This window comes from Phoca vitulina, unplaced genomic scaffold (assembly GCF_004348235.1).
Source record: "Phoca vitulina isolate PV1807 unplaced genomic scaffold, GSC_HSeal_1.0 scaffold4, whole genome shotgun sequence".
Lineage (NCBI taxonomy): Eukaryota > Metazoa > Chordata > Mammalia > Carnivora > Phocidae > Phoca > Phoca vitulina.
In genome coordinates, this window is record NW_022589707.1 from 39245048 (window position 1) to 39258518 (window position 13471).

The following is a 13471-nucleotide window of genomic DNA, read 5'->3' on the forward strand; positions in this document are numbered from 1 at the left end:
CCACACCCATGTTCTTATCACGATTAACTGGGGGATGTCGGGCACTTCCTTTCAGACCTCTTATGCCTGTTGGGGCCCTCATTAGGCTGCATGTCCTGCTCCGTGGCTGTTTCTGTCTCCTTCCCCACCATACCCCCTCCCCTCACTTCAATCTCTCCATCTAAGTCCTGAGAATTGGCGTCAGTGTAAAAGAAACTTAGAATACGTTCAAGGGTGAAGATATGAACAGCTGCCTTTAATTAAAACACACCCTTCTGCAAACTCAGACTGAGACAGATTTCCTGCCAGGGACGGTCGGCCGAGGCTCAGAGGTGTTGAAATCCTCCAGGGAACTGCCAGTGAGCTACCCAAGTCTTGTCCTAAATTCTCAGCATTGTCATCTCTACAAAAGTTGTCCCAGGTGATGTGTCCCCCCTCCCCCCCCGCCCACCGCATTTACACAGCCAGGGACAGCTTGAGTAAACCCTGTGGATCATGGGGATGAAGCTGCTTCCTTGTTTTTCTCCTAGATCAGAAGCCCAGGAAGAATGGTCACCCCCAGGCTTTAGAGATTTTGTTGTTCACAGAGTGGTGTCCCAGGGACACCCTAAGCCATGCCTAGGCATTCCTGAAATTCACCATTGCGTCTAACTACCAAGCGAACTGCTTCTTCATTTTCTGATTTTACCTCCCTCGTTGGGGGATCTGGCAACATTGTAAATGCATTCACTAAACAATCCCAGGTTTAGGGTACCTCCTTGAATATAAAGATGGTGACACAGAACCCCCATCTCAGGGCCTGGACCTGTGGCTCTCTTTCTTCCCATCTCCTAGACCCTCTCCCATGTCCGCCTGTCCTTGAGTTTTTGGAACAAGGACATAAGCACAATTTTCTAGAATGCAGACTCCTCAGGATTCTCCTAGGGAATGGAGCCTCCACATTCCAGTTTCTCAAGAAGACCACTGCAGTAATGCCTCCAGGCCATCTCAAGCCATCATTCAGCAGGAAGAATAAAACAGCTGAGAGTACTGAGGCCTTCCTCTGGGCTGTGCGCTTATCTGTCAGAGAGATGCTTCATGTGGACTTAGTTCATGCGAAAACACCACGAAGTGGAATTGTCACTTCTACATCCTCACAAGGAAAGCAGCTGGGGAAGGAAGATAACCCCACTGGAGTTCCGGTCCATGTGGCTGCTCAAGTCACAGCAGTGGCCTCCGGGGCCCTGGAAGTCTGCAAAGAAAGAGCTGATCTAAGGGGGTTCATCAAGCTCATGGATCCTTGAACAAACTGATCCCCAGAAGGGTTTCCAGGCAGCCGGGAGAACGGGAGCCAGAACCTGATGAAAAAGAGAACATTGCTCAGTGAGTTGGACCGGGCCTGCTTCGGAGGGCTGGGGGGACAGAGGGCATGGGCGAAGGCGGGGGGACGGAGGCTTGACCTTGGAGGGCAGGTACTTTAAGGCACTTTTAGTGGTTTCAGATTTTATCCTGAGGGTATTGTCTCATCAGAGGAAGGAGATGCTCTGTGTAGCTTTCCATTTGGAAACATTTTGAAATCTTTTTAAAGATTTTTAAAAAGCCTTCAACCTTTTTTAAAAAGTTCTACCCCGAGGTGGGTTGGGGAACAGTGGGGCAGGAGTGGAAACAGATGGCAGGTGAGTAGGCTGCTAGGCTGGGCCAGGCATGAGAAACAGGGGGGTTGCTTTCACTTTGTGTCAGGAGAGATGGAAAGAGATGTTCAGATTTGAAAAAGTTTCTTAGAAATACAGAAGAGGGGCACCTGGGTGGTTCAGTTGTTAAGTGTCTGCCTTTGGCTCAGGTCATGATACCGGGGTCCTGGGATCGAGCCCCGCATAGGGCTCCCTGCTCAGCGGGGAGTCTGCTTCTCCCTCTCCCACTCCCCCTGCTTGTGTTCCCTCTCTCGCTGTGTCTCTCTCTGTCAAATAAATAAATAAAATCTTAAAAAAAAAAAAAAGAAATACAGAACAAACTGATGAATTGGGTGAACGGAGGGTGCCAGGAATGACTTCCAGTTTTCTGGCTTGAGCGACTGGGAGGAAGAGATTGTGGACAGGCTGAAGGACAGGTGCTCACAGGAGACTTGCCAGCAGGAGGGATGTTATCAACAGGGCTCAGTGCTGCACAGAGGCTTCTTAGGGCTCCGTCTCCAGAGGGACAAAGTAATGATCCTACCTCAGTCATTTTAGGCTGATGCTCACCTCTCCTTCCCCACCATCCCTCACCCAGCTGGGGGAAAAATTAAAAATAAAGCTTCATCTCAGGGTTTTAAACACACCTACAAACTCATACCTATAATATATGCTTTAAAAAATAACTGGAAGAAAATACACTCAGAGGTGCTTACTCTGGGTAGTGGGGTTCTGAGTTTTTATTTAGTATTTTCCAAAAGATTGGTGATGAATTTGTATTAAAAGCATAATAAGAAAAAAAAATCAGCAAAACAAAAATAATCACTTTGAAGACTGCAACAATAAGATTTTGGTTCCATCCTGAGAACTGCTTTTCCTTCTAGATCAGCAAGGCCCATTCATTATATCTGTGACTTCTCTTCCTAACATGTAAAGAGTTCTAAAGATGATGCTGTGAACTCTATGGTCAAATAATCTTTGACAAAGCAGGAAAAAATATGCAATGGAAAAAAGACAGTCTCTTCAATAAATGGTGCTGGGAAAATTGGACAGCCACATGCAGAAGAATGAAACTCGACCATTCTCTAACACCATACACAAAGATAAACTCAAAATGGATGAAAGGCTTCAATGTGAGACAGGAATTCATCAAAATCCTAGAGGAGAACATAGGCAGTAACCTCTATGACATCGGCCACAGCAACTTCTTTCAAGATACATCTCCAAAAGCTAGTGAAACTAAAGCAAAAATGAACTTTTGGGACTTCATCAAGATAAAAAGCTTCTGCACAGCAAAGGAAACAGTCAACAAAACTAAGAGGCAACCCACAGAATGGGAGAAGATATTTGCAAATGACACTACAGATAAAGGGCTGGTATCCAAGATCTATAAAGAACTTCTCAAACTCAACACCCAAAAAACAAATAATCAAGTCAAAAAAATGGGCAGAAGACATGAACAGACACTTCTCCAAAGAAGGCATACAAATGGCTAACAGACACATGGAAAAATGTTCATCATCATTAGCCATCAGGGAAATTCAAATCAAAACCACATTGAGGTACCACCTTACACCAGTTAGAATGGCAAAAATTGACAAGGCAAGAAACAACAAATGTTGGAGAGGTTGTGGAGAAAGGGGAACCCTCTTACACTGTTGGTGGGAATGCCAAGTTGTACAGCCACTTTGGAAAACTGTGGACGTTCCTCAAAAAATTAAAAATAGAGCTACCCTATGACCCAGCAATTGCACTACTGGGTATTTACCCCAAAGACACAGATGTAGTGAAAAGAAGGGCCACATGCACCCCAATGTTCATAGCAGCAATGTCCGCAATAGCCAAACTGTGGAAAGAGCCGAGATGCCCTTCAACAGATGAATGGATAAAAAAGATGTGGTCCATATATACAATGGAATATTACTCAGTCATCAGAAAGGATGAATACCCAACTTTTACATCAACATGGGTGGGACTGGAGGAGATTATGCTAAGCGAAATAAGTCAAGCAGAGAAAGTCAATTATCATATGGTTTCACTTATTTGTGGAACATAAGGAACAGCATGGAGGACATTAGGAGAAGGAAGGGAAAAATGAAGGGGAGGAAATCGGAGGGAGAGATGAACCATGAAAGACTATGGACTCTGAGAAACAAATTGAGGGTTTTAGACGGAAGGGCGGTGGGGGGGTGGGTTGGCCCAGTGATGGGTATTAAGGAGGGCACGTACTGCATGGAGCACTGGTTGTTATACGAAAACAATGGATTGTGGATCACCACATCAAAAACTAATGATGTATTGTATGGTGACTAACATAACATAATAAAATAAAAAAAAATAAAGATGATGCTGTTTCAGATGATCAGCTGTCAGAGTGAGCTGGCGTGAGCGACCCTGGGTTTATAAAATAATAGGAAAGGCTTTGAATTTCTAAACTGCTTCCGGGTCTTCTTCGAAGTTATACAGGGCTTGGGACAAGCCACATTCTACCTTCTCACTTCCTCCCTCTGCACCAATATTGCATAAATAGAATTGAATTTTGGTTATAATAATAATGGCTAATATTTATCAAGAGTTTACCACGTGTGGAGTACAGTTCTGTAGACTTTCCATGCAACCTTCATAACAAGCCAGTGAATTGGAAACAATTATTTTTAAAGATGAAAAAAATTAAAGCTTAGATGAAATGTCAGACAGAGAAAGACAAATACTGGATGATCTCACTTATATGTCGAATCTAAAAAAAATCAAATTCATAGAAATAAGGAACAGATTGGTGGTTGCCAGAGGCAAGGGGGGGGAAATGGGTAAAGGTGATCAAAAGGTACAAATTTCTACTTGTAATATTAATAGGCTCTGAGGATATAACGTACAGCAGGGTGACTGTCTTTGACAACGCTGTCTTGTGTATTTGAAAGTTGCTAAGAGAGGAGATCTCACAAGTTCTCATCATAAGAAAAAAATTGGTAACAATGTGAGGTGATGAATGTTATCTAAACTTACTGTGGTCATCATTTCAGCACATAATAATATATCAAATCATGTTGTACACCTTAAACTAATGCACTATTATGTGTCAATTATGTCTCAATAAAATTGGGGGAAAACAAAAACAAAAAAACAAAAAAAACCCCACAAATAAAGAAAAAAAAACAAAAAATTGAAGCATAGCTAGGTTATGTAACTCATATAGTTTCCCAGATAGATTCCCGGAATCTAAATCTAACCCATCTGACTTCAGAGACTACTGTCCTAACTACTATACCGTTCTACTTCTCCTGCAAGAAATTGGATTTAAATCCTCACTGGCTTGGGGCACCTGGGTGGCTCAGTCGTTAAGCGTGTGCCTTCGGCTCAAGTCATGATCCCAGGATCCTGGGACAGAGCCCCCCATCGGGCTCCCTGCTTGGTGGGAAGCCTGCTTCTCCCTCTGCCCACTTCCCCTGCTTGTGTTCCCTCTCTGGCTGTCTTTCTCTCTGTCAAATAAATAAAAATCTTTAATAAAAAAATTAAAAAAAGAAAATCCTCATTGGCTCAACAATGAGCACTATGTGCTGGGCACAGCAGAGCCAGCAGGAATCAGAGTTCTTCCCTGAAATAGTTTACCATGTGGTGGTGGAGAAAGGGTCGGTACCATCTGTGGATAGGATTCTGTGCGGTCCACTAAGGAATGCAGACAAGGGGGACCTAACTCCATCTGGGGGCTCTTACTGGAGCAACCAATGTCATAGTTAAAACTGAAAGGAAGAGTAGTACTGTATACAAAGGAGGAGAGTTGCAGGAGCTAGAAGAGCTGATATGGGTGGATCTGATCACAGCCCCTCCCCCCAAATATGTCAATGGTGAGGGGCACCATGTTGATTGCAATGCTTCCCTGGAATTCGTTGCAGGTATTGGAGATCTGATTTGTTTTTTAAATATAAAGGTAGACACCACCTCCTTTATACACACATTACAATAATAGAATCTTTGAACTTGCAGTGCTTGAACTTCTCATTTTATGTGAGAAAATGAAAGCCCAGAGCAGGTAAGTGATTTGCCTGAGATCACACAACCACTGGTTAGAAAATCAGGTCTAGACCCTGTCTGTCCTCTCCTGAATCCTCTCACCTTTGGAGCCTAGTTCCATCTATTCATGGACTTACAAGCTGCTATGCGCAAGACTATCTGCTATGGGAAAGCGTCAGGGCCAAAGTCCTCCCAGAAGAAGGAGTATCTTTTTCTCACTTTGCAAAAGCGCTTTATCGTGAGCAACTGCCCTCTTGAAACTAATGTTGCCAACCTACGGAAACCTAAATTTCTTCCCACACTGTATTAATGCAGTGATGTTTCCTGTATTTTTATCCATGGGGTTCAAATAATTTAGTGATTATTGCTTTAGTGCTTCCTGGCACACAGGACCAGTTCTAGAAGGTCTATTTCCAGCAACTTCTGCCCCTGTGGCACCACAGTGACTTCTCTGCCGATCAGTGGTTCATGGCGGTACCCTTTCCAGTTGGGTCAGGGGGTGGTTGGAGGCAAGAGCAATCTATCTCAGCTCCCAGGTGGTGGCTGTCCTTTATCTTTATTCCTGTATTTTTGGGGGTTCTCTTTACTCCTTACTGGCCAATCTCTCATTACTTCTTATTAGCCATCCCTGTTATGGGTAATAATTCTTTATATTAAATGCTCCCTGTTCAAATCACTCCATTTTCTCTCTCCTGATCAGACTCTGACCAATTCACAACCCTCAGATATTCCTCTACCAGCCAGACATAGCCTGCCTCCTTAGAGGAGAAAAAATTATGGCCCTACCAAGAGCTACGTGCTAGTTGCACATGCTGCCTACCCGGAGGTCCATGTCCTAGTAGATAATCCAGGAGTTCACGCAGGGGAATGAAGAATAAGCATTGCCTCTTGAATTTCCCTGAGCTCCCTGACTAAGGGACAGAGAGACACATGATCACATACACATAATATGGTCAGCGGTGGTGGGTAACACAGGCTCACGGATGTTCCAGGAGCTGTGTTTTGGGGGAAGGAGGTCCCTGACAGTTACCCTGAGGGAGACTCTTGAATCTTGAAGGTAGACTGAGGCTTTGCCAGGCAGGTGGTGGGCAAAGAATATGCTAAGCTGAGGTAACAGGACAAACTGTTAAATATTGGATTCTAACATGACACTGAGCCTTGATGTTCCTGTAGAGAAGAATCACCCCAACTATTGGGCCAGACGATGACATGAGGCAGTAGCCTTATCATCGTTTATTATGCCCCCTGGCTCCCACCTGACCATCAGCACTGAACAGGTGGTGCCTTTGGGTTTTCTAGTAAACAATGAGCATTATATGAACTAGTTTTACAACCAGCTGCTCAAAATAGCAGAATCCTCAGAGGGTTTTAAAGCTGGAATATGGCCTCCATCCCATCATTTTACAGAATAATAAACTGACATCAGATTGTCAAAGACTCAAGAACGAGTCAGAGAGACAACTATGTTGGAAAACTGTGTGGGAACTTTTTGCTGCCATTCTTGTAGGGTATGAATCAGCAGTTCTACTTGTGGACTGGAACTAGAAAGAAATTAATAATCCAGGGCATTTTAACTCAAGGAAAATCCCTTCAAAAAGGGCATGAGGAGGTCCAAGATGGGCCCCATATTCCCTACTTAACAGACAGGTCAATCAGTGGCTCCTCTCATGGACAGAGACCTTCAGCTTCTTCAACATGATTCTCTCTAGTTTTAGGGCCAGAAATTTCTGTCTCATGGGTAATAATCTTGTTACACATCTCAGATGAAACCACTTCCTCATGGATCTTTTTTATTGCCTGAGGTTTTCCAACAACTCTGACATGGTAATGACCGGTCCATGACTTTGTTGTCTGTAGCACAATTCATTTTGGAAGTAGGGCTGAATTCCTTGGCTTGAATACGTGGAAGGATCGCTTATGTCCTCTGTCTTATTTATTGTGGTCTATAGCTGTTCCCATTTCTATACAAATGGTCAGCTGTCCTCTGCTAGGGAAGGCCTGCATTGTTTCCTTATATCCTATCTCCTTAGTAATAATCTTCTCTCATCATGAACGCTATCTTTCCCATATTCCAAAACTGCAGGGCCATCTTTTGACAAAGTGGCTGTGTCTACATGGTGTGCCTGCAGGAGGCCGGAGAAGGCCCTATACCTCCTGGCACCCCCTCTTCTATGACCCCCAGCCTAACTGGAATGCACGTGCAATGGCTGGGAGGCAAAGAGAGTATGGGGTGGGGGACTACAGAGAAGAGCTGAGAAGAATGATGCCTAATGGACAGCCGGCTGATCAATGACAAAGTTTGCGCGGGGCTGCATACTTGTTTCTAGTCTCAGGTACTTGTATGTTGATAATCAAATGGTATAAAATATCTCTTGTCCCACTTTCTACTTGCCATGGAGATAAACTTGAGCTTATTCCCAAGAAAGAATCTCCTACATTTCTGTATGATTATAATAAAATGCTCCATGAATCAAATAGACTTTTAAAAGATCAGTTTCCTTTGCTGTATCTATCAGGCCAGCTTTTTGTGTGTTAGTTTCTGACGTCTGGCTGACCTGACTCAGCTAGGGAAAATAATACTCTTTCTCTCTTTTCCTCATAAAAAGTGTCCTGTGGTCACTGGATATTATTATCCCACTCTTCTACTTATTCCTTTCTGATTCACTTTTTATTTGAAATTCTTTCTGCTCATTTTTATTATTTGTTTATTTGAAGGCACCGAAATTTTCCTCTGAGCATCTTGGAAGAACTATTTTTTTTAATAGATTTTATTAATTTGTCAGAGAGAGAGAGAGAGCACACAAGCAGGGGAAGTGACAGGCAGATGGAGAAGCAGGCTCCCCTCTGAGCAGGGAGCCCAACTCGGGACTCGATCCCAGGACCCTGGGATCATGACCCAAGCGGGAGGCAGACAATCAACTGAGCCACCCAGGCATCCCTCAGGAGAACTATTTCTGACAAAGCTTTTGCCAGTGCTACTGTTCATTAGGTTTATAGTTTCTTTCTAAGAATGTGGCAAAATCAGGCTTGCTGAGTTCACATTATATTTCAAAGCACAAAAAGTACTTCCCAGTGTTATACTGAAGCAGAATGTCCTAACTGCATGCACAAAACAGAGTCTCTGCTCTTGAAATGCAAATCACAATGGGATGAACAATGTGAACAATGGAAGTATGAACAAAAAGGGACGTTCAGGTGACTGTGATATGAGTCACTGCTCAGCAAGGAGAGACACAGAAGCGAAAACTACCCTGTGTATATAATTATCATGGTTATAAAAGCGTTTAGCCAACACACACCTAGATTTTTGTCCTGTTTCTCCCCATATCATTTGGAAGCATGGTATTAAAATTTCTTTAATGGTTTCCAAACTTGTGGGTGAAATTTCATTTGTAAGGCGGTTTAAGGAAAAGTCTCTAATCTAATTAACTCCAAATTGAATTCAACACTTTCCCTTGATTTACTATAAATTATCTTGAGGTTTAAAAAACTTAAATCTGTATACATAGTATGAGAATGTAATTAATCATCTGTAAAGCATATAAATCTCAGCAAGACACTGTCAAATTATCTCATCTTACCCATGATCTTTTCATCCCACCAATTTTGCTTGGTTTCTGATTTCACTGAGTTGGGATTAAATCAGTGCATTCCTCCCACTGCATAATTAGGACTGCTTTAAAACGGTGTAATTACAAACCTCAACTGCAGATTGTGTATTGCACTGTCATAATTGCCATTAGCATGGTTTTCAATTCTTCCAGAACAGTGAGGTAAAGATGTCATGTGAATAAGTTCCACTGCTATATGTCTGCTATGGATTATCTGCAGCAATTATAGACTTGGATGCGATCCCACCAAACAAGATATAGAACCTGGGAAAATGCCAATGCTTTGTGAATTGAAAGGAATTTTTAAGAAAAAAAAATGTTTTCTAAAACAATAAAACCATGAGTGAAAGAGTTAGTGTAAAATTTTAAAATTATGCAATTGCAGGCTTGATTTTGTAAATGGGTACAGTCCTAATCTATTGGTCCTCCTGGGAGGGGAGGGGAAAATTATTGTGGGTAGTTATCCACCCTAATTTTGATTACTTTCTACAAAGTGGAATCAAAATGCCTTACGAAGGTGTTCCAAAGCCTTATTTGGCAACTTCTGCTTGCTTTACTCCTGGTGATCTTCCAGGCCGCAGTCCTCTCCTTACCACGAACTTCTCCAGCATGTTCTCCTCTCCCTCTTCTTCATCAGAGTCTAGAGATGGGAGGCCCACTTAACACTAAATATAAAGTCTTCCTCATCCCGGAAGCTCACACTGATGAGACTTTGGTCACGTATTCCCAGTTCTAAATACACAACAAAAATAAGTCTTTTCATGATTAAAAAAAAAAAAAAGCTCATATATTTTCTCTTTTAACGTAAGGTGTTCATAGTTCATAATCCTCATATGAACAATTTCCTTTGGATTAAGCCTTTGGTATGTGGAAATCATGTATCAAATGGTAAACTCTATTATTGTGCTGGTACCCAAACTTAATTCACTAATTTAAGTCCATTTTAACTATTTTCATCAAGTTTCTTTGTTCAATCTCTTCAGCCAAAGAACGTTTTGCTATTTTATAAATTTATAAATTTATAAATTTGAGAGAAACAAAAACCTGCCCCTTTCTATATAACACATTCAGAAGCTCCAATCAAGTTCTTGCTTATAATTATCTAAACCATATGTATATATGGTTTAGATAATTACATATATATATATATATACATATATATTTACACACACATATACACATACATACTTTGACCACTACAATTTCCTTGCTATGTATTTCTGGATTGTTATAAATGAACTGAATTGTGGTGGGAATGATCCCAGTGGCCCTTAACAACTACAATAACTCTCTTGTAATTTGCTGAGAGCAAGTGGTATTCATTTACTCCTTTTCTTGAAGTTCATAACAAAAGCAAACGGGTAGATTTTTGTTCAGAATCTTCAGATTAGTACACCTAAAGGCTTTGAAACCAGATAAATGCATAAGTCAGACTAAAGAAATAAGCTTTTGAAGCAAAGGGGTGGGAAAAGAAGTGAGCTTTGCACAAACGAAGAGTTCAGTCCGTCTGAGTAAGTGTTTTCAGACAATGGTTAGTAAGGTTAACGATGGACAGTAAAAAGAATTATTACTGGCGTTGTGAGCTACTCTACTGTATGAAGTAACAAAGAGAATTTAGGAGTAACTATTTAGTACTGCTCCCTCCCTTCCTCAAATTTAGTTAGTAAATAGAGATATTGGGTCAACTGGTTCCAGCCTGGGTGTTAACTGGTTTTCAGAAATGTTCTCCTCCCTGTAGCTTTCCGAGAGTAGCTGTTAGGTTGTGTGGCAAATGATTAACTCTGTCACTTTGGCTTTTGCATGCCTGCTTTTAAGTATGATGGACTTCAGTCTTGCAATGGAAAAAACACAAAAGTCACCTTAAGTTTTACAGTGCAACAATTTTAATAGTCCACACTAAAATAGGCAGTACGGTTTTGTAGTTCAACATTAAAAGCAATCGTGCCTTACTTAAAAATGCTTCTACCTAAGGTTTCCTGCCCTCTCTTGTCCCTTCACTTAAGGTCTGAGTCTACCGAAGTACGTCTAAAGTGCATTTCTCTGGCGTTAATTTGCTTTCCAATAGCAAGTCCTGAATCAGAGCAGGGCCTCCTCATTTGAGGGGCTGTGCAGTCCCAGCTGGGGTACCAACTCAGAGAAGTACCCTTCTCACTCCCCAGGTGGCACAAGGGGTGGAGGCCACGGGAGAACTTTTCGGGAAAAAAATAATTATGCCAACTTCCTCCGTGGCAGCTATCTTCTCTTAGCACAGATAAATACTCAATGACTCCTTGAGTCATGAAATATTGAAAACTCAGTGGACACTTCGATTTCCAGGAAAATAAAATCGTGGAGGCCTTGTGTGAATACTCTGAAGTTGGGATGAGACACCGGGTATTGGGGCGGGCCAGAAATCTCGGGTTTGGAACTGGGGGTAGGGGGGAGTGGTGGGAAGAGACACAGTCCTGGAGCGCTCTGGCTATTGCGTGTCGCCGTGCGGGTCGCCAGGGAAGTCCGCCTCCTCCGGGGACCTGACTCCTTCAGGGAGCAGAGTGGCGCGCACTTTCCTCTTCTCTTTAAAGCGGCCGGAGCGCGAGATCTTCAAATTGCGGCGGCTGCAGCCCGATTTCTCCCCGCACAACTTGTCTGGCTTGTGGGGCTCGCCGGTCCCCCCGGGGAGATTGGGGTGTTGATTCTCCTGGGAGCTGCTAGTCCAGTCCGGGCTGGGCGGCGCGGGCGGCGCGGGCTCCCCGGGGGGGGCTTGCGCGGGCGGCTGCGCGCCTACCGCGGCTTCCTTGCTTTTCTTCCTGCTGTTGGTTAGCGATTTCCACCAGGGCCCGGAGCTGCCCGTGCCGCCGCTGTCGGCCATGGCCGGCCGGCCGGGGGGTCCGGGGCGCGGCGGGTGGGGAAGGGCCCGCTCTCCCGGTGGGGCGGGCGGTCTGCGGGGTGGGAGCCTAGGCAGCCGCCTGTGCGGGTGGAAGCAAACAGAACTTGGTTACGGGGTTTGTCTAAGTCACGTGCCCCCAACCGCACTTCCCCCCCTCGCCCCGCCCGACGCGCGATCCGCGGGGTCCGAGAGCCCGCAGCCGTGCGCCCGGAGCTGCGCCGCCCTCCGAGAGCCCCGTTGCGCCCCAGAGGGCGAAGGCGGACGAGTGGCCCCCAGGGCGCCACCGTCTGGTCTCCAGACAGCTTGGCACTCCCCCGCCTCAAACCTTGCCTGGCCTCCCCGGCGGGTGCGGTGGTCCGCGCGCCCCGGGCCCCCAGAGGAGTTTCCCGGGCATCTGAATGAACCCGGCTCGAGAGGGAAGCTGGCCTGTCCCGTCACCTTTACCGACTGTAGAGGGACGCCCAAAGGTGACCCACTTGGCACAGAGGGGCCTCCTCTTCGATGAGCACCTGGGAGTAGGGCGCCCGGGAGCGAGCACGTCCCCCCTGTTGGTGAGCATTGAATATGAGACCCCTGTCAACAGTTCCGAAATTTCCCTCAAAGGCTTTTTTCCATAGACTTCTGTCACATGACCCTTTTCCATGTGATTTTTCAGGGGGAATTTACACGCCAATAAGAGCGAGGGACAAGCTCACGGTGTTTTGTTTCTTTTAAATTCTGCTTTTGACAGAACTTCTGCCTTGTCGCTTTCAGAGAAGCATGTCTAGACTTAACTTCCCTTGAAAACTGCCATCCCACGCTTCCTTTTATTCCCCAGAGACCAATCTTACGTCTCTTTGAAGCCACCCCCGGCGGATGGTTGAGATGAGGCCAACCGCCAAATGTCCTCTTCTCTTAGTTCTGTATTAAAATATGCACCGAGCCTGTTTGTACCAGGCAACTCTTGAGATTTTTAGTTACAAATGAAAGATTTCTGGGTTTTTTGTTTTTTTTTTTCCCCGCAATTCCTCCCTCCAGAGAGGAAACACGCTGTGCGCAACCAGGAACTCCAAACCGTTGGGCTTCTCCCCAACTTTTAAAACAGCGCTCTGCGGAGCGAAAAGGCTGTTTCTTGACCCTGAAGGTGCTAATATCGGAAGCGAGTGTCCTGTGAGCCCTTTCTGTGCTGGGTCTACGGGCGCTAACTCTACGAATGCGCAGGATTCGCTTGTGCCGCGGAGCAGTTCCAGGTTTCCTCTGGGCTCCTTCCCATCCCACGCGCCTGGCGCTCCCGGGATTTGCCGGCGCGCCGAGGAGCGAAACTTCAGAGGTGTTTGTTGTTGGAGGCTCTGCTCCCGGAACCGCTGGGAAAGTTGGAG

General features: G+C 44.7%; 1 protein-coding gene across 1 annotated transcript; it reads right to left on the bottom strand.

Moving 5' to 3' along the window:
- Nucleotides 1-11661: 11661 nt before the first annotated feature.
- On the bottom strand, nt 11662-12095 carry PRR15 (proline rich 15). The gene has a single exon (XM_032401320.1). The coding sequence runs from the start codon at nt 12093-12095 to the stop codon at nt 11706-11708; it is 390 nt and encodes a 129-aa protein (XP_032257211.1). The 3' UTR covers nt 11662-11705.
- Nucleotides 12096-13471: the final 1376 nt, after the last annotated feature.